At 40.1% G+C, this 24,752-nt stretch overlaps 1 protein-coding gene across 2 annotated transcripts in view; it reads right to left on the bottom strand.

Annotated features, from left to right (window-relative positions):
- Positions 1 to 3,272: 3,272 nt before the first annotated feature.
- The window catches only part of LOC308410567 (dual specificity calcium/calmodulin-dependent 3',5'-cyclic nucleotide phosphodiesterase 1A-like), a 43,934-nt gene continuing 22,454 nt past the window's right edge, over positions 3,273 to 24,752 (bottom strand). The window contains exons 3-16 of one of the 2 annotated variants that reach the window (XM_080903971.1): positions 22,735 to 22,848; positions 22,462 to 22,644; positions 16,464 to 16,530; positions 14,974 to 15,090; positions 14,734 to 14,874; positions 14,313 to 14,413; positions 13,697 to 13,822; positions 12,935 to 13,036; positions 10,613 to 10,733; positions 9,732 to 9,813; positions 9,009 to 9,129; positions 7,810 to 7,994; positions 6,438 to 6,602; positions 3,273 to 6,361 (exon numbers count right to left, since the gene is read on the bottom strand). In XM_080903971.1, the coding sequence (XP_080760097.1) occupies positions 6,309 to 6,361; positions 6,438 to 6,602; positions 7,810 to 7,994; positions 9,009 to 9,129; positions 9,732 to 9,813; positions 10,613 to 10,733; positions 12,935 to 13,036; positions 13,697 to 13,822; positions 14,313 to 14,413; positions 14,734 to 14,874; positions 14,974 to 15,090; positions 16,464 to 16,530; positions 22,462 to 22,644; positions 22,735 to 22,848 (1,678 nt within the window). In that variant the 3' untranslated portion in view covers positions 3,273 to 6,308. Of the gene's footprint in view, positions 6,362 to 6,437; positions 6,603 to 7,809; positions 7,995 to 8,170; positions 8,237 to 9,008; positions 9,130 to 9,731; positions 9,814 to 10,612; positions 10,734 to 12,934; positions 13,037 to 13,696; positions 13,823 to 14,312; positions 14,414 to 14,733; positions 14,875 to 14,973; positions 15,091 to 16,463; positions 16,531 to 22,461; positions 22,645 to 22,734; positions 22,849 to 24,752 lie in introns of those variants that run through there. The other variant, XM_080903972.1, reaches the window with a different exon arrangement.

Here is a 24,752-nt window from a genome sequence, read left to right as displayed (position 1 = left end):
CATCAGTTTTCAATTGGTTTAGTTTGCTACATGTTTCTAATAGAAGTTTCTGATTTTGAAATGATTCTTGATCAAGCCAAACCAACATACTGAGTTTGCTGAGGAGAGAGAAGTGAAATAGGATAAATACAAAACGACTAAATGTAGGGTGATATTGAGAACACGTGCTAGAACACAGAAACAGTGATATTTTTTCAGCTTCTTCTTCTTTTGCATCTTCTGCTTTTTTCCTCTTCTCATTCCTGCCATGGCAGTGATGGAACTGATTACTCTTTCAGCAGAGGAACTGCTGCTTTATGTCATTAGGTGAGGTGAAGTGAACTGGACCCAATGATCTGGATATAGGGAAATAGACAGTGGTAAAAGTGACTGCAATTTAAACCTGTGTCCTATTAAATAGCACACTTACTTTGGTTAATGAGGTTCACTGAAATTTCAGCTACTACCTGTGCTGTTTCGGACAGTTGTACAAAATTAGTAGTTAAAAAACAAACAAACATACGCACTATTGCTTCAACACATATACACAACACATAACACAGATGTACATTACTATCTACAGAGATTAGATAGCAAGTATATTTTATTATGCGTCTTTTTTCATCACTCTTATTTTTGACTTTGTCACAAACTACATCCCTGCATGTTGGATGCTGCAGTAACCTAATTTCCACTCTGGGATCAGTAAAACCAGTCAACGCATCAGTGCAAGTCTGCCAAAACATACAGTAGATTTAGGAATTTCAAAAAGCGATCTGAGACCCTGATAGACCCTATGCCACTTGCTTAAATTAAGTTGGCAAAAGTATGGTCTGACACAGGCCCCTCTGCTGGCAACCGCTGCCATCAGAATTGTACTCCCAATTAGAATGAACTTGGCCAGACTTCAAAGGCTGTTGTAAACCATTAAATTGACCCTTTGAACTCAGAAAGTGAAACTTACTTATTCACAGAAGCTTTTTGGGGAAATTCTGCTGATTCAGGTCGACATTTATTACACCACCAAATAACTAACAGACTCTAACGGTGCAGTTATTATAAATAGGCTAACTATCAGCTTTGATCATGCCAGAGTCTCAATGTGAATCATCTTTGACTATGACAGTCGTGTGTTCTTACACCTATCTGCTGTAAATTCTGTGAACCTACAAAAAAAAAAAAGAAAGAAAAGTTGCAAGCAGTCTTATCAGGTCAGGGGTGGGGAACTCCAGGCCTCAAGGGCCGGTGTAGATCTCACCCTGAGTCAACACACCTGAATCAAATGATTAGTTCATTACTAGGCCTCTGGAGAACTTCAAGACATGTTGAGCTGTGTTGGATCCAGGACACACCTAAAACCTGCAGGACACCAGCCTGTGTGGCCTGGAGTTCCCCCACCCCTGTATTAGGTGATATGAAAAGCAGAATGGCATTACTAAATCTATTTTAGCTCTGAAAAATGTCAGTCTCTTCTGCGAAATGTTTACCATGTTGTCTCTATCTGTCTCCTGTTGGATGCCATATTGCTGTCTACAATCCAACTAACAAGAGCTGCAAGTGTTCAAAATAAATTCTAACATTTTGTGGTGCTGAGAGTGCAATTTGCAGATTGTTAGCTTACATTTTAAGGCATCCGTTAGTCATACATTACCTTGAAACACAATGTATTGTTACGGTTTAGTCGTGCCACTTTTTGTGCAAGAATAGCATGTTCTGTAGCTTCTTGTGGTGCTGTTAGTCAGAGAGCTGATTGGATGTGATTGAAGACACCTTAAGTGTCTCTACACAACACTAATCAATGAATAAAGAGCGGTAAGTGTTAGTGTGACTGCTTGTTAATGACAGTGGTTCTCTGCTACCCTCTGGTGGCCGGTATTTGTTGTGCAACAATAGAATGAGATCCCCACAACATCACAAATTTGGTTTAGTCACAGTGCTCTCTGCTGGCAGCACAAATTTAGTGCATCAAATTGAAAGATTGCATTGCGACATTTTCGGCAATATTTACCTGAGTAAGGTCATGAGTGCTGCTTTCTAATAAATGCTATCAAATTCAAGTTCTTAAAAGGTTTCTGGACTGATCCAAAACTTTGTGTTCAAGGCAAAGGTGCACACTTTTTACAAAAGAAGATTAGGTAATAAATGCATTTCATTATAGTGTACATCTGTTTTAATTTTTATGTATGGAGTCTTAGTACAGGGGCACTGTTGTTGTCCCGGGAGCTATGCTGCCCTAGATGAGAGCAAATCCCAGTAGCTCTATGAAGAATACACTATGGTACATGATTAACCTATACCCTGAAAAGGGTTACCGCAGCCACTCCCCTGAAGAGGCCCCTCACCTCATAGGAGAACACTTGTTGGCCAGGTCTTACCCTATTGGGCCAAGCCAGGTACAGCCATCCTGTGGTCCCACACCCACAGAAGATGCTGTAGGGGTTGGGTGCAACGTGACTCAGACAGCAACCAGTGGTCTGATGGTCCAGTCCTCATTTACTGAAATTAGGTCCTGGATCGTGGAATGTCACCTCTCTGGCATCTCGATACAGGGGGACGGCCTGTTTAAGGGCATGGCAAAGAAGTCCACACTTTGGCTAGGCCACTCCAAAAACCCTCATTTTACTTTATTTTTTGACCCATTTTTTAACCAGTGGACTCACTGCTGTGTTTCACATTATTGTCCTGCAATAACATCCAACTGTACCTGAAATTCAGGACACAAATTGGTGGCTGGATGGTCTCCATAAGGTTTTTCTTTTAGCTAGTTGTCCAGGTCCTGGAGCAGCAAACCAACCACAGACCATCACACTACCACATCATGTTAGACTCTTGTATGATGGTGAAATTGTAGTTTTACACCAGATGATTTTTTTTTTTACTTTTTAACTTTCTATTTACTCGGGTTATCTTTGTCTAATGTTAAAATTTGGTTTTAACATTTAAGTTTGACAAAAGACTAAGAAATGAGACTGGTGAAAAATTTCACAGCACATTAGAAAATAAGGGAAAGTATAATAGGTTGATTTAGTGGATCTTTAGTTTAAAATCTTTTTTTACTTTAGTATTATGTTTTGTTTTTGTCTTTGAAGTCACTTAATATGCATGCACTGGACAGAAATGGCATTCCTGTAGAATGTCCATATAGTGAAAGCAGATACCAGAAGTTCAGATACAGGTCTGTTGACCACCAAATGTAAACAACAAGACTGAATAAAATCAAAGACAGAGCCAGATTTGTGAATGTTTAATACAATAATACAGAAAACAGCTGTACAGTATACAGTGCACACTCTTACACTTTCTCTCACACAAACTCACACTCAAAATCTCATCCACACACAGAGTCAAAGAGCACACAATAACTATAGCACACATTGCATTAACAAACACAGTGCTCACAGAATCTAAAGAGCTTTGACTTTCGGCCATTTTGGCTCCGGCCTTTGACTCATTGTCCATTGCTATAGAAACTGGTGTTTCTCTTGTCACCATGTTGATTCTATGGCACTTTTCTTTATTCACAGCCAGGTGGAGCAACAGGGGCCCAGCACAGGAACAACAAGAGCTGCCTGAACTCTGGGCTCCTGTCGATTTAAAGGTAAATCTTATTTATTTACTCATGATCACACTTCCTTGGACTCAGTGTTCATTATCATTTTCCATCATCTCCACAATCTCTACAATGATGGAGAGTACAGTGTAATGCTATCCTATGGGTATATTGGCCCAGAATACGATAAGATGGCCCATGTTTTGTTTTTAAAAAAAAGGTCACATGTAAACATGTAAAGAAATTCACACCGATTTACTGCTGCTGCTCTGCTCTCTGTGCGTTCAAACTGCCACTGTGTTATGTTTGGATTTTTACTGCTATTAGCCATGGAAAAGGTAAAGCCAGCTGAATGGCAGTCATAGCTTTTTAGCTCCCGTATGTAACATTTTTCAAGTGAAACAGACTCTTCGGTCAGGGCTCAGATACAGATTTGGGATCAACCGTTTATTACAATCAGTTGTAACACAGAACTGACTCTGATTTGATCCTACAGATGAGCTCTGATGTCTTTTTTGGAGATTGCAAAGTACTTGGTTAGGCTTAGCAGCCAGAAAATCCCTCATTAAATCTTTGTTAATCTTTAGTTACCAAGCCTCTTGCCTTGGAGCTAATCCTTTCTATTAGCTTTCTTATGTACAGCTCCCCCCTTCACCTTCTACCTAACCAGTAAACATTTAAAAAGATACTAATTAAATAAGCAAATTCAATATCAGCCTCATGTCAAAAGTGGAAAAGAAATAATAAATTACATGCCGTTTCCATGTAGTGTATTAATAGCATATTGTTTCATGTTAAACTAGAATTTGTTGAAATGTATACTGTCAAATGTGAAAGCAAGAACATGTGATATTTTAGATTATTCGAGTGTTGAGCAGCAGCTCATGACAGCTGTCAAACCATATTCTGTGATCTGTGAGATCTGTGAACTGCAGCAGAGCAGCAACTAGGTCACCTGCAGGTAATGTTCACTACATTGTGCACGCAAACATTAGTTATGCATATAATACAAAGTTTAATTTAATTTGTATTACTTTGAGGAGGCATGTTAGACAGCAGCAGAAAAAGTCAGGGCGGGGTTAATGAATATTATATCATAATATTCATCACGTTGTAATTGAGATTTGATAAGAAAATGAATTGAGTGATTCGGTTTCAATAAAATGCTCTTGAATCAAATACATCACTGATGGTGTAAACAAGCTGTGAATAACATCCACACTCTGTCCTTCTACACAAGGGCTATATGGTTTTTTGCTTAGCTACATTTAACACTAAGCTAATTAAGCTTGTGGTACGATTTCTATAACCAAACTGAGCTTGACAAAACATAAATAACTGACATTTGAGATTACATTTTTATACTGTGCATTTAAAAAGCATCGTGACTGACAACACTTCCTGTCTCTGTCGCATGTTAGTATTTAGGACAAATATTACAGTGTAACCAGGACTGCAAATATTCACTATATCCAGGTCTGTAGATGCCTCCTTTTATGTTACGTTAAAAGACTGCATACAGGAGACCTCCATTTGGTATATATTGCTAACTTGTTAGCACTGTAAATTGACCAATGCAAGTAGGTCCATGGATTTTTCCTTTGCAAATAAACTGAAAAATTTCATAACTTGTACATCACTTTCTACAATGTAACATTTGTAATGTCTTCTGTACAAAGTGCTGGGATATTTTACACACCTGGTAGTCTACAGCTTCTCTAATAGCCATCAGCTATGCTATCAGAATGCTAATATGCTGTCAGTGATAGTGGTAATATACATAAGTTTTGTTTGTGTAATGCTTAAGGTTTATGGCATTTATGGTTTATCTTAGTTTCGCTCTCTAACATTTGCTAATTAGCACTAAGCACAACTTGCAGAGGGGTACTGGGCATCAACCACCTGGCACACATTTTGGAAAGTTTCTCGGCCGATGCTAGTGCAAGACCAAAAGTTAGAGGTTCCAGTTTGCTGAATAACTGCTAACATTTTTGCCCCAAAAGCGTTCGTAATGGCCAGGTATGGTTTAGCCCCAAAAAATAGCCTAAGTCGTGCATGCCAGAAGAAATAATTCTGTATGGTATTAATAATTTCAGCATAGTCAATTATGCCAATATGCAATTGGCCCCATTTAGCTTGCTACTTAGGCGGTACGATAAACAACTGCTGCAACATCATCCAACATGTTTTTGTTTGACATCATGGGTAGAAGTGTGAGATAAAAAGGAGTAGGAACAAAGAACAGAGCAGCAATCACTTTTCACGCTCATATTATAAGTTTAAAACATCACACCTGTTGTTGTGCTCAGCTGCATTAACAAAACCTCGACAACTGCTTCTTAACAGCTCAGTTAATTATTATTCCTAACAGACATTCAGTCTCCCAACTCCCTGAATAGGGTTTTTAAGCCGCTCCACACTCTTTGGTTTTGACCTGCCTGCCTCTGTTTTTATTTAAATGATGACATCTATTTCACAGACAGCATTCCTCCGAATCTCTAATAAAATCACAACACATTTTCACCACTGTTAATGGGCCATGAAGCTGCTAAGAAGCTGTTATCTAATGAATCTTTTCACTCTGAATGTGATATTTTCATGGTCAGTTGTAAAAAAAAATCCCCAAAAAAACAAAGGTCTAGTGGCCCTTTTCAGTCACTGAAGGACCACTTAGTCAGCTGCTGTGTTTAAACAGAGAGTGTGAACTCTGCACGGCAACGCCCTGTTGCCAGGGTCGTCTGCCACAGTCAAATACAGTGGTACGTTTGGCAGAGGGCAGTCAGGCGTTTTCAGGCACTTCATCTTCCTCTTTCTCCTCCTCTGGGGCCTCCCCTGTAAAGGTTACCACAGCTAAAGGTGAGTTTGAGGGTTAAATGTCAGGAAGTTATGTTTGTTGTCAAGTTCATACCATTCAACATTTGGTCTGGTGACTTGTCATGAGATTCACCAGGAGGTGAGCAGTCAGAGTTCTGTGGCTGATCGGCAGCGGGTCCATCAGGAGTACGATGGCTGGTTGAGGCATGTGATTGGAGGTCCACACTTTCTTTTTCTTCTTGCGCCTTGCTGGCTAGCTCTGTTCACAATAGGCAAACACAGGAAAATACACAAATTTTCAACTGAAAAAAAAATTGTTCCATCAAATCTGGGGATCTTCTTCAAGCCTGGGCCCTTGATGGTTTGAGACTCTTAGCTGTTTCTAGGACTAGTGTTGGAGAAGTTTACACTCAGTTCAGTGTTTTTTGCATCTGATATTTGGTGGATATTTACATTAATGGCAAAGCTTGTGTGTAGATACATCACCACAACAACCTGACTGGCAAATGTTTCCAATATCAGAATCTATCTCAGAAGATGAGACACTTTCCCACTATATTACATTCCCAGTATATTAGATATGATATGTGGTGCTAAGCCAAAAATCACACCTAACTCAAATGTTGACTACCCAAAGGTAAACAGGTGGCACTTGCACAAAACTTTAGAAAAAGGTGGACAAATCTCAGTTCAACAATTTAACCTCTCACTGTATTGTGATCATGTCAACAAGGAAAAAATGACTTCGCAGTGGAAAAATATCGATTTTGTTGGGATATTTATCGGCAGCACCGTTATTAAATTTTTTTGTCTTACAAATTACAGCAGTCCACAGCTGAGTGTGTGAAACAAGCACAACAAGGCTAAAAGCACAAAGATGGTAGCTTATATTAAAATAAGGGTACAATTTTCTCAAGAGCATGTTTTATAAAAATGCAGACAAACATTTTCTCCAAAGAGTGTGAGATTATTATATTATCTGCCACGTTAGACCCCTAATTAAAGATTGTGAAATCATTATGTAGTTTTAGTTTGCATTATTCTCCTGACTTAGAAGAAGGTGATAACTATTACAGTTATTAAACTGATTTGTATTACATTAGACTGCTGATTTATTGTGAATGAATGATATTGTTTTATGATGCATTATACTGCTGAGGTATAAGAATTGTATGGAATAAAAGATTGTTGATTGAGCATTTATACACCGAGTATTGTCTTTCCTTCAGCCCAAAGATCAAAAGAATTGGGAGAATTGAACAATTGACATTTGTTACACTGAAAAACATCTCGTTTTTTGAGAAATCACTTATAGATTGTTGGAAGCTTTGTCTTATAATGTCCAAAAGCGCAAAACAAAATAATAACACTCCAAATAAAACAATTTTTTTCTAAATTTGGTTGTAGAAACTTTACCTCGAATGATTCTGAGTTTCTTGAATATTTGTTTGTGACTGTATGTGTACCGTGCACAGATAGTTCTTTCCATCTGTCCTTGTTGCTGGTAATGACACCAGAGAGGTGCAGCTTCAGTGCCAGCAGATCAATGGCTGTCAGGGAAAAGTCCATCTGTCCATCATCACTGTTCCCATGGCGAACACTACTGTGTCTCTGCACTGACTCCACGGTAACTGAACCGCTTCCTGTTAGACTGAAACAGAGAGAGAGGTGTAAAGCGATGAGAGGGACTGCCTTTTCCACCTTGGATGTATTAATGTATTAAGGAAAATTCCATATTGCATTGATTGAATAAAACCTGGTGAATGAGCAATACTTTTTTTCTACATGGCCAAAAACTTTATATTTCTATGAGAAAAACAATGTTACTTGATTTTGTGCAGTGATGACCTGCCCTCACACACCGATCAACATATGCTGTAGTCGAGGCATTTCCTGTGGACATTTAGCTGATTTAAGGTTGGGACTGTTACTGGTTCTTGTACCAACAAGTTATATTTTACCCTCTTTGCCCACTATGTGGTCTTGAAGAACACCAATTACTATTTGTGTCATGTATCTGTACATCGTGCTATGTACAGGTGTGCATCCATGTCCTGCATGCAACTCTCTCCATAGTTTCCTGTCAGTTCTCTGTACTAATAAAGATTGTATAATAAAGACAAAACAAAAAAAACCCCAAATAAATCTTTTTTTTTTTAAGAAAAGAATAAGTAGTTGTACAATTGAGTGATTAGACTGGGTTTCACAGTTTCTGGTCTAAGACCAGCCTATTTTCAATGATTTTTCATCCAAAATCATCAAGTATGAATAAAAATGACTTTATGCAGTGTTGTAAAAACAATTACAAGTTTGTACAACCAGCTTCTGCAGCAGTAACTTACAGTAATAATTATCTGTATGACTTTATCAGTTTCTCACATTGCTGTTAATGTATTTGAGTCCACTATACTTTATAACATTGCTTTAGTTGACTGAGGTTTGTGGGCATCTGTTTATGCACAGTGCCACCACAGATTTCAATCGGGCTGAGGTCTGGACTTCCAAAGACTTGTTCTGATGTGGATTAAGAGTTTCAGCTGTTATCAAGTCTGTTGCTTTTCTTTTGTTGTGGTTATTCACTGAGGAATCGTTCATGTTAAAAACCTTGTGTCTAATACACATGTTGAATAAGTCACTGAACTTACAGCAGTAATAGCAGCAGTACCTGGATCTCCTGTTTCCAGTCTCTCTGGCCTTCCTGTCCTCCTCTATTAGAGGACCAATCACTTTCTCTGTCGTGTCAATCAGTACACTGAAGGTTGGCTCCACAATGAAGTCTATGAAACCTGAATCCCAAGAGAAATGTTAGGATAATAGAAGAAGAGAGAGCAAAATATATAACAAGCGCATCTGTTACGTGTCTGCAGGCTGCATGTTGTCTTTCCCTCTCCTTTTGTTTGCCACTCCCTTAGGTACGCAGACTGCAGGCTGATGTCTTTTTGTTAGAAACACTAGGTAAGTAGGTTGATGCCACCCATGTAATTTTGAGCTTGTTTTGAGTTGAGGTTTAGGGTCTTTCCCCCCTGTTTTTGTTTTTCTAGGATAATAGCTCAGCTAAGTTTTGGTTTTGCCTTTTTGGTGGTTTTTTTGGCACAACCTAACTGTCCCTTTCTCCCCCACATTTGTTGTTTGAATTTGGGTTACTTATTTTGTGAGAGCGCTGCCATTAAACTTTTTTTATAACACCTGTACCAGGTTTCCAGAGTCGTTGTGTCATCCTCTCCTGCCCTCGAGGAGACGTAACAGCATCATTACTAATAATAACTTAATACTGGTTCTTTTTCTTATAATAAATCACTACCAGATAGTAAACATGAGAATAAAGTTTCAACAGCTGTTTGCAAATCCAGCACAAGTTTATGAAGTCCTTTCTCATTGTGACTCTTACCTATCTGAGACTGGGCAATCATCGTAGCTTTACGGTCACAGAGAGGAGAAAAGGGGAGCCCAAGTTCAACCTCTTTATCTCCCTGGAAACAATGTAGAAAGTGGGACAATATAACACTGTGTCTTCAAGTACTCAAGTTAACTTTATGGGATTTGCATTCAGTTTCTGCTTGAGCCTTAAACAATAAAACACAATGGAGACATCCTCCTCATGGAAATAAGCTAAAATATCTTCATCATTACAACATGGGCAATAGAGTCTTTCAGTGTTTCAGAGTGCTTCAGTGATAACACAAAAATGTATTCTTACCGATACAAGTTGACTGGAATTCGTTGGGTGGACTCAAAAAAGTTAAGTGTTGTATAACAAAACAAACAGATCTGCAGCACCCAGGTCATCACCTGTAACTGTTACAGAGCTCATACAGTTTCTAGTAATAATGTCAATTATGTCGGCTATGACAACTGAAAAAGATTTTATTAATTCTAAATGGCTAATTAGGCTAACGTTGCCTTTATTTGTTAATGCAGCAACAATTAGCTAATTTTTCTTTACTGGTTGATTTATTTTTAACATGGCACCAAATTAATTTTGCAGTAGGCATTACAAAGAGAAGGGTATCAGAATTCTGTGTTATTATATGGAGAAATCCTGTTTTAAAGAACCTTCTAAATTGTTGCTAAGCCATGATGGGAAATGGCAGTCAAGGGTTTACTAAAACACTTTTACAAAGTATACAACCAGTGACAGTGCCTGTGTTACACTGATTTTTAGTGTTTTATTGATTTACAGAGGATGATTCCTTGGCTTGATTTGATAGTTGATTTTAAAGTCCACGAGCATCCTCACAAATGAGAACCCTCACTGACAGATGTTTGTACCTGTCTAAAAAATTCCTCCATCAGACTGTGGGTCCAGCGGTAGTGCAGTGGCCATGCTTTGGCTGGATGGCTGATGTCTGCAGCATGAAGCATCAGAGACAAAACCTTCACTTTGTCTATACTGGAAAGGAAAAGGAAACAAAATCATTTCATTAATATCCATCAATCAAAAAGAAACTATATTACCTTGACTAAAAACTGAGCATCTACATTTTTGGACCTGTAGAAGATCAGCAAAAATGTCTTTTGAGAATGACTTGTGAAGGAAAGAAACTGCTCTGCTACAGCTTCCCATATGTTATGTGAACAGTGCTGTGCCTTTTTGTATTTTGATCATATTGTGCAGACTGTACAGTTCTGCCCGCTGCTGCAGCAACAAAAGCAGAACCAGCGTGTTGACAGGCTGATGACAGCGTCTTCCCCCAAAATCCATCCAAGCGTGAGCTGAGAATCACGACAGCTGCCAGCACCCCCTCCATACACACTCAGACACGCTTACACACAGAGACACACAGATACACATGGACACACCTCCGCAGGTCCAGCAGGACTGACAAACATAGAGGAGATACTGGACTCTGGTACTATTCCTGTGATAGCTCCTACAGGAACGCACAGGGCAATCTGGTCCAGCAGCCTGCAGGAGCTTATGTTGGGCCTTTTCACCACACTCCCACAGATGATCTGGTCGTCTCTGTCAGATAGACTAGCCTTGCACAGTCTGCCGGAAAATCTTTTATGAAACTGCAGAGGAATCTAATTTTACATGTTTGAGTGGGAAAAGTCATTTTTGTGTGAAGAATGAAAAGTATTTGTAGTTCAGAGTATCAGCGGGTTTAGAAATGGTAAATATTAGATTTTTAAGATGAAATTGAAGAAGTCTATTTACGTAAGAAAGACAGAAAGACATGTTTTCACTTAGAGAATTTTATTTACCTAAAAGGTTCTTAGAAGTCTTACAAAGTTCAGGGTTAAATTAGCCACAGGCTCAATATAAAACAATGTGGTGACCTGAGACAATGGAAAGCGAACGACAACTTCAAGAGACAACAGCCGAAACAACCATCAGTGTACAAGAAGTGGGCCTACTGGAGAAAAACCTTTTCTACACCTCTATAGTGAGCCACTAAAGTGACTACCAGTGAGAGTGAAAAATATTGTTGACTGACATACATCAGCCGGAGCATCTGCAGGCGACCAGCTGTCAGCTTCAAAGCAATGTGCAACAAGCCTTACTTAATCTTTCTAATCTCCAGCTCAGGGCATAAATCTGGTCACAAAAGGAAATCTGAGAAAAAGATGAGTTCTCTTATTCACTTTATCAGTCTACAGTCTCAGCTTGATAGTTTAGCAACATATTGAATACAACATGATGTTCATTTTGTAAATTATCAACTTCATCAGAGGGGAAAGGGGGATGAAGGAGAGTATGCCTTACTTCCCAGTGTGACTTCCCAGTGATTGACTGGTAATAGCTACTACACCATGTGTGCCCAGTATGTCTTGGTTACTATGCTCAGCTGGAGGTTTTAAGACAGGACCTCACTAACAAATGGGTGACATGATGGTGGCACCTGTTTGCTAACACAGGAACTAATTTCATGCCATCGACACAGCACCATCTTAAACATAATTAGCTGCTACATCTGTTGCAGTGTTAGCTTTCACAGCTGTAAGCCGACCGTTATCGTGCGCTTTCCTCCACCAAACCTAAGCCAACAAATAAGTGATATTTTTCACGGCACGATTTTATAACTAAAGGCTTTCAGGTTTATCGTTTCTTCCAATGACAGACTGCAGACATTCCAAAGTGATATGAGCCAACATTATCTGGAGTCACCAATATGTTGTACAAACTAACCAAAAACATTATCTATAATATCTTATCTGCTAGCAGGACCCTCTCCTGAATCAATTTTATTGGCAATCAAGGCCTCAATTTTGCATGTGGTAGAAATTAAGGATCTGCAAATATCCTGTTTAATAATACAATAAATTGACTTTTTCCAGTTTGCCAGTTACACAACATTTGTGGCCACAGCAGGACATGACGTTATTTTCATGTGGTGGAAATAAACTGATAGAATGAATCCGTTTCTTTTTACTTTTCCATCTGAACTGGAAAAGTTTGGTCACAATGATACATTTATGCAAAATAATATATTTATTTATTAAATAAAGCTGTGGAAAATATGAAAAGTACACAAAGGCATGGATACATTATGTTTTGTTAACAAAACATAATGTATCATTGGCTATCACTGATCTAATGATAGCCAGTTACAAAGGTCAAAGGTCACTAATAATGGCTAGAGTTCTGACCTGTGTGTCTGTGTTAGGGCATTCCTCATGGTCTTGATCTGCTGGAAATGACAGGACATGTCTGTTGACATCACCATCTCTATCACCAGAGACCTCAGCTCCCTATGAAAAATAAATAAACAAACACATCCAGTAATCACCCATCAGTTCTCATCAAAGAGCCCACACCTCTGAAAGTTTGTCAACTTGACATTGTCGAGACGCTGTGGGAACTCAACTTCTTTTGGGTTCAAAAAACAAGTAAATAATTAAAGTTTAGGATTAGGCATTGATTTTTGGTTAGGGTTGGGTAAACGGCTAGGGAAAGCATTATGTCAATGAGATGTCCCCACAAGGATATGAGTACACACAGTGTGTGCGTGTGTGTGTGCGTGTGTGTGTGTTCACATATATCATGCCAGGTTGGGGCACTAACCAGACTTCACACTAACACATGAGGACTGTGTCATCATGTGATGAAAACTCTGTTTCTGAAAACAATACTAGCTGTATAGAAAACACTTTAACCAAGGAAACATATTTAAAATATTTTCAGTCACCTGATTTTTACAGAATCTGCTGGGAATTCTGTAAATGTCATCAGAACAGTAAGTATTTTAAAATAGCCCTTTCTTTGTCTCTTAGAGAAGGAGTTCTGTACATCAACACAAAGGACACAAGGTGGAGTTTTGTATGTAGTTGTGATGTCAAAGCTCAGGGTAAGGGCATTTAGGTGCATTGAGATGGAAGCACAAACATCAAGAATTGGCAGTAAGGGCAAACCTCCAGTCATCTTTGTTCAGGTTGACCAGGATATTCATGTCTTCTTCAGCCATCAGCCTGTAGGCAGCGCTGACATGATAGTTCTCCAGCACTGACCTGTCATTGTACAGAATGGCCACTTCCGACCTGACAGACAGACACAACATCCAATCAGATATCTTCTGCAGTTTGTATACAGAAGCCGCAACATCAGCAGGTTTCCTGTTGTTCCCCTACTTAAGATTCACCACACTTGCTGAAATTTTTGAAAAAAAAGAAGGGTGGGGGGACTCCAGATGAATCCCACTGTGTTATTCCTAGCGCCTCCTTAAACCTGTCACCATGCTTTTGAATCAAGCATCTGGAACTCTGTTGGATGAATTCACAACTCACCCAGTGAACTGGCAGATTCCCATTGTTTTATTATGTAAGATAAAGATGTTTTTCATGAGTCTTTAAACACAGGCCTAATTCATATGTTATGTACTATGTGACAAACTTTATATTGTTAACTTTATATTGTGTTTAGTGTTAAATGTCAAATATCAATTACCTTAAGTTAATTATCTTGAGAAAAACTGTCCCTGTCAAATCAGATCCCCTGATAACCTACATGAAGTGTTACCATCTACATTACCTGGTGTGGATGTGGAAGTTGTTGGTGGTTCCTGTGTGTTCAAAGTCGTGAATTGCTGCAGCAAAAACCATTGCAAGAATTTCCAACTCGCTCAGCCAGTGCTGCACACACACACACACATCATTAGTTAGCTTCTATAGACAACTGTCTTTGCAAGCCATGTGCAGGCAAGCACAGTTGCACAACAAGATTGTGACAAAATGATATCCACATAGGTGTTTTTGAAAATCTACTTCTGTCTTTGTGTGGGCTAATTTAAGGTTTGGACATCAGCAACGTTTTGGAAAATGAGGACATGCTGCGTGGTCCTAGGAAAGACTGTTTGAGGATTCAGCTTTTAAGAATCTGGTTTATTTTAACAGCAGTGTAAAGGGATGCCAGAGGTTCCCCACAAAAAGATGTGCACGTGTGTGTGTGTTACCATCAGTCCAGTGTGTAGCATCAGAAAGTGGGCAGTCTGAGTGACATCAGCGGCATGAATAAGGTTGTGGTAGGGGTTCCTGTGTTTGCTGTAACCGTTCTCAAGCGCTTCAACAAACTGCACCAGAGCCTGCACAGGAATCTGAACACAAAACTGTAAGTTAGCACAAAGACTAAATGTACTTTCCCCAGTATTAAGTTCGCCCACCACCAGATTTGAACAAAATTAAACTGCGAGTACCCTGAACCTGTTGATGAGGTCATAGCGGGTCAGAAGGTCGTAGACTAGGAACTTGAGGGCGTGCTCTCCTGTGGCCTCGTGGAAGGCAAAGACATCAAAGGACCACTGATCCACCTCCTGAGAAATGCATCAACAAATACCATCTCACATGTAAGGTATGATTACAGCAGGGGGGTGTGACATAAAGCTGGTGAGACCTTAGTGAAATGAAGATTTCTGCCAGTAGAGGGCACTGTCCTGATAATGTTTGCTCAAACAGGAAGGATCTAAAACTCAGATTAATTATCACATTTACTTACACAATTACATTTAAAGCCTCTCATTGGGTCGTGCTTTGCATCATGCAAGAAGCGTGGACTAGAATAATTCAATTTTTTTCTAAGTTTGTAGACAAAAGGAAGTGCAGAGGAGGAAACATATATCATTAATGTACTAAATCTACATTGTCCTTCACCACAGTGTCTTGCCTTTCTCCGCTTCCTTCATTTATTGTTTATCTCCTCTTTTCCTTCTCTGCTTCATTTTTTTGTCTACATTTCATTTTCATGCCTTCCTTCCTAATAACCTCTTACTATCCAAAGCACTTCTGTTTCCTGCTTTCAGTCACTGTTTTTGGTTTTTCCACCCTTCTTTTCTTTATCTTACTTTCTTTTTTCCCTGGTAAGCTATCCAGGCTGTACCTCGCCTTTTGTCCTTTGACAGCTAGGACATAGACTCCAACACCCTCCCCCAATCCTGACTTGGACAAGGGTTTAAAAAGGCTGGTTGGCTGGCTGGTTGGCTAGCTGGCGGGATGGATGGATGTTTTATTAGCTCCTTTTATTTCCACCTTCCCTTTACAGCTTTACCTTTTTCTTGTGCTTACCCTCATACTCTTCCCAAATCCCACTTTTTCTTCTCTTCCAAATGTCCTCTCTTATCTCCTTTCATTGCTATATCTTTACTTCATTCCTTTCCTCCCAACCAGGTCCTCACTTCCTTCTCTGTCTCCTTTATCATTACCCCTCTCAGTCTCTCTCTAGCGTCTCCTTTCCTTTTTGCAATTTGTATTTCTTTCCTACTTCCTGTTCTTCCTCTTGTTTTCCTCTCACTTTCTTCCCCTTTTTGTCTATTTCTTATTTCCCATTCCCAAGTCCTCCCTGACTCATTCACTCATTCATTCCTCTTTTCTTTTCACATTGCCTCCTTTCCATTTCAACTACCTTACTTTTTTACCCTCCTTGTCATTCTCACGTTCCTCTTTTCATCATCCTGAATTGCTTTTCCCTGCGTTTCCTACCTTCTTACACACTTTCTTACCTCTTCCAGTCTTTTTGTCATTCTTTATTTTGTTTCATTTTTTGTTTTTCTCTCCCTTCATTTCCTTTTAAGGCTCTGAACTCAGAACTCTTACTGAAAAGGTTTTGTTTTTTTTCAATTGCTAATCAAACGCAGGTTTAATACAATAAAATGTCACCTGCTGCCAGTGGGAACGCAGCAGTAATTTTTACCTTCAGAGCTGTCAAAGCTGTGGGAGGATAGGTCAGACCAGCCATGTTGGACGTCCGTCTGTACATCCTGTTGTCACACACACAGATAAAAATATCACGCACTAATTTCACACATTGATACAGGCAGTGGCATGCATATAAACACTCCCCGCACAGACCCCCTCCAGCCACCCTCCTCCACAGTTTGTGACCAGGATGGATTGTTTGTTGTCATGGTAACCGTATTCTAAACACACACACAGACACACAATGAGCGCTGCTTCGGTGCAGCAGATATTTTTTGATTTCATGCGTCATTAAGCTGCAGCAGATGAACTGATACCGTTCTATCACTGCGAGTCATTTACAATATAATAATAGTGGACTTCACAGTTTCCCTATATGATCTCCATCCCCAGCTCTCTTGCAGGCTAACATTGTTACACTTCATGTTGGACCCTTTAATCACATCTGCGGTGGAGTCAGCCGGATGTTCTGCCGTTTATTTTGAAGAAAATCTATGACTGTTCTCTGTTCTGTCTGCAGGTGTTCCAGATTTCTGCTGCAGATAAAAATAACTGAAATGACTAAACATCTGAAAGTGTTCTTTTGAAACAATCATTTGACAGAATTCTGCGATGCCTCACTGCTTTTCTGCACATGTATAACAAGTTTTAAGATAAATTAACATATAGAGCACTAGGCTCAGAGGTTAAGAGAAACCTCTGCATGTCAGTGAAGTGGCAGGGAATACATTTATGACGTTACTGTAAAGATAAGATACAGTTACATTAAAAAGTATACTTTTCATGTTGTTTATGGCTCTTCAACATCATATAAAAACAATTCACATATCCAAGAAAACTCTTTTGCAGGTGCTGGACTATGGAAGAAAAATGTCAATAGCAATAAAAGGCTAAAGTCTGCACAGCACTGTTTTCTCAGCAGTCCTTTATCAATAAAGGTCTGTCATGGTAAGCTTGGGTTCCTGTTTTTAGTTCATTTAAGGGCTGAAAAATGAAGTAAATTCAACGTGTCATAAACTGCAGATCTTCTAAATAACCAAAAGTGAGTCAATCCTCATAGGCTCACATGTTTAGCTGTAATTGCAAGCACTCTGAAACCCTGCACTGTAACCTATGGCATAACTTGGCATGCACCTCCCTAGAAATGTAACTAAATATTGTGATTGGCCTGTTCAAATTCCTAATGCGCATTTCCTGCTACTTTTTCACAGAAGTTTGTTAATTTATCAGTGACAGAATAAAAATCATTGACTAAATATTGTCATGATCTGAGTGATGTCTGGTGTTTTTCTGTTTGGGTCCTGTGTTCTCCTGTGTCCACCTATGTGCCCTGATTGCTCACCTCCTTCTCTCATCTTCAATCTAACATCTATGGAAAGAGATGTTAGGGATTATGTAGCCAACTGTTCCATCTCTGCACGCAGTCAGAGTAACTCCCAGCAACCCTCAGGTTTACTCAAACCGCTAGTTACACCTCACAGGCCCAAGTTACTTTGGACTTCATTACCAGGCTACCCATCTCCTCTCCATAATAGGCCGGTTCTCAAAGTTCGCTCATTTTGTTGCTCTTCAGAAATTACCCACTGCTACCAAAACCACCCAACTGCTCATTGATCATGTTTCAGGCTCCATGGCATTCCGCTGAAGATCATTTTGGACAGGGGTCCTCAGTTCACCTCCCAGGTCTGGAAGATCTTCACTGCAGTGGGAGCCAACATCAGCCTCAGTTCCAGGTTTCACCTGCGGACCGACGGCCTGACCAAGAGGCTCAATCAAGAGTTGGAATTGGCTCCGTTTTGTTATGACACAAAACTCAGCCATCTGGTCCTCAGAGTTCCCATGAGTAGAGTACAGAACAACTCACTCACCTTATCTGCTACTGTCTCTCACCTTTCAACGTATCCTTAGGTTACCACCTGCCTGTCTGTAGAAGCAGATCTGTTCTTTCCATCTAGCACCACCTGCAGATAGCGCATTTAGGCCCAGAGGCCGTACTCCGAACAGTCGATCAGCACTGCCACTATGCAGATTGCCTCCAAACACCCACTCTCAGATATGAACTAGGACAAAAGGTTTGATTAGCCACTAAAGATATTCATCTTAAGGCCATCTCTCTTGCAAGCTCGCTCCCTGTTTTATTGGATGATATGAGATCGAGATTGTCATCAGCCTTTCAGTGGTTAAACTCAAGCTTCAAGCATCCATGCACATCCATCCCACATTCCACATCTCCCAGGTCATGCCCGTCAACTACAGTCCATTGTGGCTCTTGTTCTCCTGCCAAGTCTCTGATTAAACTTACCCGCAGTGCAATCTCCTAGGGGTAGGCAACTCCAGGCCTCGAGGGCCGGTGTCCTGCAGGTTTTAGATGTGTCCTTGATGCAACACAGCTGATTTAAATGGCTAAATGACCTCCTCAACATGTCTTGAAGTTCTCCTGGTAATGAACTAATCATTTGATTAAGTTAACCCGGGTGATATCTAAAACCTGCAGGACACCGGCACTCGAGGCCTGAAGTTGCCTACCCCTGCCCTAGACGCTGGCTCATGGTAAAATCCACCAAGTCCTCTTGCAAACTCTTTCCCCAGAAATGCAACTACTCACTGTTCTCAATTGCCTGACCTCCTGCTCACATCATAAACTTGTCTTGTAAAGTATGTGCACACCAATGTGCTGCGCTTTTGTGAAAAATTCATTCTACAGACTTGGAACTACAAGCACACTTGTTGCCAAATAATGATCTGAATGGTCAGATCTGTCAATGCTGGCTGTGTGGCAGGCAGGAGTAGGACCTAAACGCAGGACTCAAACACAAAGGGATAACTAGAAGAGGCAGCTTTTATGTGTTGTATCAAAATACTCAGATACTAAATTCACAAAAACAAAACCTAACGCTGGAAAATGAAAACACGAAACTGGAAGAAAACTCGAGGAAGTGATGGACACGAGGAGCCCAGGAGAACACACAGCAACATGGACAACACAACAACAAGTAGAGGAAGACAGGGGACTTAAATGCACAAAGACTAATGAGGGGCTAGGAAACAGGAGGAAACACGGCTGGTAGTAATCAGGCACAATGAGACAGGGAGAAGGGAAACTGAACTCACTGAACACAGGACGAGAGACTGTCAAAATAAAACAGGAAAGACACTGAGACACAGACTAAGAGACAAGGGCTTGACACTGGGACCAGGGGAGAAACAGAAGCAGAGAACAAGACAGAATGAGGACACAGAGAGGATGAGAGACATGACGGACTGGGGAGAACACAGACAAGACCAAGATGACCACAGCATGAAAGGGAGGAGACTAAATGAACACAAATCTAAGAACTAGAAATAGAAATGACAAAACTAGGAAGATATGTAATATTTGAATGTAATATGTCCAAATGTTACACACTGAAAGTGTTAAATTTTGAGGAAGAAAACAAAGAAAGAAAGATTCTGGGTTCATCCAAGTCTCACAAGAAGGCAGCAAGAGGGAGAATTTAATGGTTTGATCCAGGATTTGAAGCTGTATCACCACCGCATTCACACATATTTCAGGATGTGAGTGGGGAAGTTTTAACTCTTGTTGGCAGAGTTGGAAACAACTTCTGAGGAGGCAGAGAAATCATTTCAGAGAGCCGACTGGCCAGAGTAGTGTCTAGCTGTGTGTCTGGGGTTAGTATTATTTTACTATTACCATATAATTGTACCTGTGCCTACTTTGAGCGACGAGCACACTTGTTACCACATACAGTGGTCTGATTGGGTCAGATCTGTTATTTTGGAGCTGAGAAATAGCAAGAATCAAGCTTGGTTTGAAAAAATAAATGCTAAAATACTCTATATTCAGTGAAATGATACGGTGAGTGTGAAAGGTTGCAGTAAGTACAGGTGAGTACAAAAAATATTTTCATGCACAAAATATTTGTGCAAAAGTACAAAAGTCTTTAGAGTCAAACAGCAGGATAAATTGTCATTTGACTGTTTTATCTTCCTTTACCACCTTACTGTTTTTCTTCTCAGATTGCTCTTTCCCTGCCTTTGTTACCTGTGTACTTTTCTACAGCCTTTTTTCAATTTTTCTTTTGTTTTTGTTTTTTTCTCAATTTCTGTTTAAGGTTCTGAGCTGTGAAAAAAATGAGCTCTGACTGAAAAGGTTTTTATTTGTTTTAACTTCTGATCAAATGTCGGTTTAATACAATAAAATGTCACCTCCTGCCAGCGAGACAGCCGCAATCGTTTCTACCTTCAGGGTCAGAATATTCCAGAAAACTCTCTCCAAGTGCTGGACTACAAAAGAAAAATGTCAATAGCAAGAGAAAGGCAAAGTGTGCACAGTTCTGTGCTCCTACAATTATTAATAATTACCTGTCATGGTAAGCTGTTTTTAGTTCATTTAGCTCTATGGATAGTTTCCGCCTGCACAATATTATGGTCCCCATTAGAGTCACACAGCAGGATAAAATGGGGTATGCTTTACTGTGTGATTGACGAGTTGCTGCAGTATGACGGTGAGTGTAGAATTCCTCAGTTTCTAAGTCAGACCCAACTTTTATGAAATGTAATCATATGAATCCCTCAACATTGAATCTGGTCCACATGTACCTGCAAGAGCATTCACAAGGTCCAGCTGTGGAACTGGATTTGAGTCACAGTCAGTGCTGGAACTCATCCCCTGGTGTTCAGGACCTATAAACCAAACTAGGAAAGCCACTTCACTTTGGAGCTGGCTTTGTGTGCAAAAAGATGATCAGGTTCTAGCGAGGGGCGAGTGCAATTAGAAGATCAGTATTGTCTACAGTGTGGTTGTATGTTGAAGTCTTAACCCTCTCGAGGCAGGCATTGCTGATTTGCAACAATTAAAAACTAACAACCTGATTACCCCACATACATATTTTATGAGGTTTTTTTTACTCAAAAGTACCACTGCAGGACTGCAGAAAAAGTTTAATTTGAGCCTGAGAGGGTTAAGAGTAAAGTAAGGTCATTTTAAAAAACAAGCAAACACACAAAAACACCCAAAGTGGAGAGTATAGTTATCGGAAGTTCATTTGCGGAGTGTGGCATACTGTTCATCGTAATTATTTTTCTGGAAATCAGGGAGAAGGTAAGGGTGGACTGATGGGTCAACCAAATGTGAAAGCCTGAGTCCCTTGCACTTCACGTTGCTAATGGTGAGTTTTAATGGCAGCATTGACATTCCAGACTCTTTTCACATTGCTAGTCTCTTCCTGAGTAAGTATAAAACTTATAGTTATTTACAATTCAACATTCATTTTTGACTCTGAATTGACTCACTCCTCCCCTGTGACCCTAAATTGGATAAGTGGATGAAAACCGATGAATGAATGGGTGGATTGTGGGTTGTTATGCTTACATAAAACTCGAACATCAGTTGAGAAGTTGCAGCAAATTATTAATATTGTAAAGGTTTGTGAATTGTCCTGCAGGACTCAGTTCATGTTCATAATATGTTTTTTGTTTGTTTGTTTTTTGTAACAGTCTTATTATATAAGGAGATAATGGGCGATGTCAAAGTTACTTCATTATTTTCTAGGTCAGAGCACCTGGGAGGACATAAAGGAAGAAAGTGAGTCAGTATATAAATTCGTTCCAAGCTCTTCAGCCATTTTAATCCTTGAATAGGTCTGTTAACAGCTAATGGAGTGTGAAGCAGAGGTACTTAAAGTTTTCTGCAGTTTTATACACACTGAACAATGATTTAAAATGAGATTTACAAAGCTTAACTAATGCCTGCTATGTTTAATGGCCATTAGCAGCAGTTAGAGTGAGAATCTCATTGCTGGTGCAGTTGCGAAGACACTTTCTCTATTCATGAGCATTTATTTTGAATTCACAAAACCTGAATGCAGGCTTTTGGAGAAATTATGGGACTGAAACAATTTGTGAATTTCTTTTCTTCACACTCCGTGCAGTATTTCTAGCATGCTTATTAGTGAATACAAGCTTTCTGTTTAGCTGATCAGAGCAACATTTACCTCTCTACAAATATCCCAGCCTGCACTGCATGAACAATGCTCCTGAATCTTGGCTTCTCTTCAGGGCGACGCTTGGCCACACCCATCTTCCTGCTGAAGGTGCACGCCAGCCAGTCACGCACCTCGCTTGGCACCGACTCTGCCTGCAAGTCACTGAGCTCATCTTCAGTGTCCAGCAGGCGCCTGCAGAGAGAAACAGTCACATTTTTGGCAACTGCTGATAAAGCTTTATTTTCTATACAGCCATTCATTCAACAGCCTGCTCAGGCTCACCTGGTCTCATCAGTGTAAACAGCATCCAGCATGGCAGCTGCAAGCTCCAAGTGCCTCCGGAGTTCCTGCAGGTCCACCATACCACGGTCCATCTGCTCCAAGACCGCCTTCAGCCTGACAGCACAAACAAATATACAGTGCATTATACTAATTGAGCAAACAGTAGAAGAACAAGTAAATGATGCAAAGTTATTCAGAAGTTGGACGCCCAGTGTTAAAGGGCTAGGTAACATTTAAAATCCTGTCAGGACCACTTTATTTGAAAGGAGATTGTTGTCTATATCTGCAGTAACTCATATTTGTCTGTACAGTTCTGTTCTGTATGTCCATGTGCATACACTGAAAGCTAAGAGGTAAAAAGAATGCAACAAAGGCCCCTAACACAGCAGAGCAGGCATCAGTTAGAAAACATATGGCATTAATTAACGGCATGTAACGCTTTAGCTGGAGGGAATCTGGGTTGCGAAGCAGCTTGCAGAGGCAGCAGTATCTGTATGGAAGGTGAAGCATCTTAAATATTAGTGAGTAGAATAAATTGAAGAATGTCAGCCTGGGCATCAGCTGATCTGATGGAACTGCAGGCTGAGCTTTACTGTCCAGCCTGACAGAACTAATGTTATGCTCAATTTTCTGTTAGATGCAGTTTAGTCACAAACACAATAAGCACTTTTAATTCGGTTATATGGCATTGATTTTATACTTTAATATAGTCAGGTATCTTCTTTTTCTTCATGGCTGCTGTGGATATCATTCCTCATATTTACAGCATATTTACATTTCTAAACATTCCGGAACTTTGGCGCATTCCGGAATTCCGAACATTCCGGAACTTTGGCGCATCCCGGAATTCCGAACATTCCGGAACTTTGGCGCATTCCGGAATTCCGAACATTCCGGAACTTTGGCGCATTCCGGAAATCCGAACATTCCGGAACTTTGGCGTATTCCGGAATTCCGAACATTCCGGAACCATGGCGCATTCCGGAATTCCGAACATTCCGGAACTTTTGCGCATTCCGGAATTCCGAACATTCCGGAATTCCGAACATTCCGGAACTTTGGCGCATTCCGGAATTCCGAACATTCCGGAACTTTGGCGCATTCCGGAATTCCGAGCATTCCGGAACTTTGGCGCATGCCGGAATTCTGAACATTCCGAAACCATGGTGCATTCTGGAATTCCGAACATTCCGGAACTTTGGCGCATTCCGGAATTCCGAACATTCTGGAATTCTGAACATTCCGGAACTATGTAGTTTGTGCTGCAGAACTGTCAAAGTACTCTTGCCTCTTTTCAAGTATTTTTGCTTTTTTGTTTCTCTCAGTGTCAACTTGAGTTATTTTTATCACTGTGGAGCTAAATTTATCAGCTAGGAGGTAGCTTTCGGTATGTCTGTTCTCAGCTGAAATCAGAAATTATGTGTCATCATGACTCTTTTTTTTTTTTTAATTACCCGATCATTCAGGCCTAGTTCCAAAGTGTCTCAGTGAAAGGTGTGGTACTTCTCTTTGTTCAGGGTGCAGATGTCCAGCTGCAATTACCATGTTTCTCTATATGTTTGATTCTGGAATTGTTTCCCCTTCTCCTCCCTGAGTCTGGTTCTACTAGTGATTTCTTATTATCAGGATGTCCTGAAAACTCCCTGAAAAGAACTTAAGTTAATCCAAAATGCTGCAGCAAGAGTACTGACAGGGACTAGAAAGAGAGAGCAGATTTCTTCTATATTGGCTTCTCTTCATAGGCTCCCTATTAAATCCAGAATCAAATTGAAAATCCTGTTCAAGGTCTTAAATAATCAGGCCCCATCTTATCTTAATGACCTTATAGTACCATATCACCCCATTACAGCACTTCACTCTCGCACTGCAGGCCTACTTGTTGTTCCTAGAGTATTTATAAGTAGTATGCAAGGCAGAGCCTCTAGCTTTCAGGCCCCTCTTTTGTGGAAACAGCTTGGGAGTTTGGATTCAGGAGACAGACACTATCTCTACTTTTAAGATTTGGTTTAAAAAAATGT

The sequence above is a fragment of the Rhamphochromis sp. 'chilingali' genome (assembly GCF_963969265.1).
Source record: "Rhamphochromis sp. 'chilingali' genome assembly, chromosome: 14".
Taxonomy (NCBI): domain Eukaryota; kingdom Metazoa; phylum Chordata; class Actinopteri; order Cichliformes; family Cichlidae; genus Rhamphochromis; species Rhamphochromis sp. 'chilingali'.
This window is presented reverse-complemented; position numbering and strand designations above follow the sequence as displayed.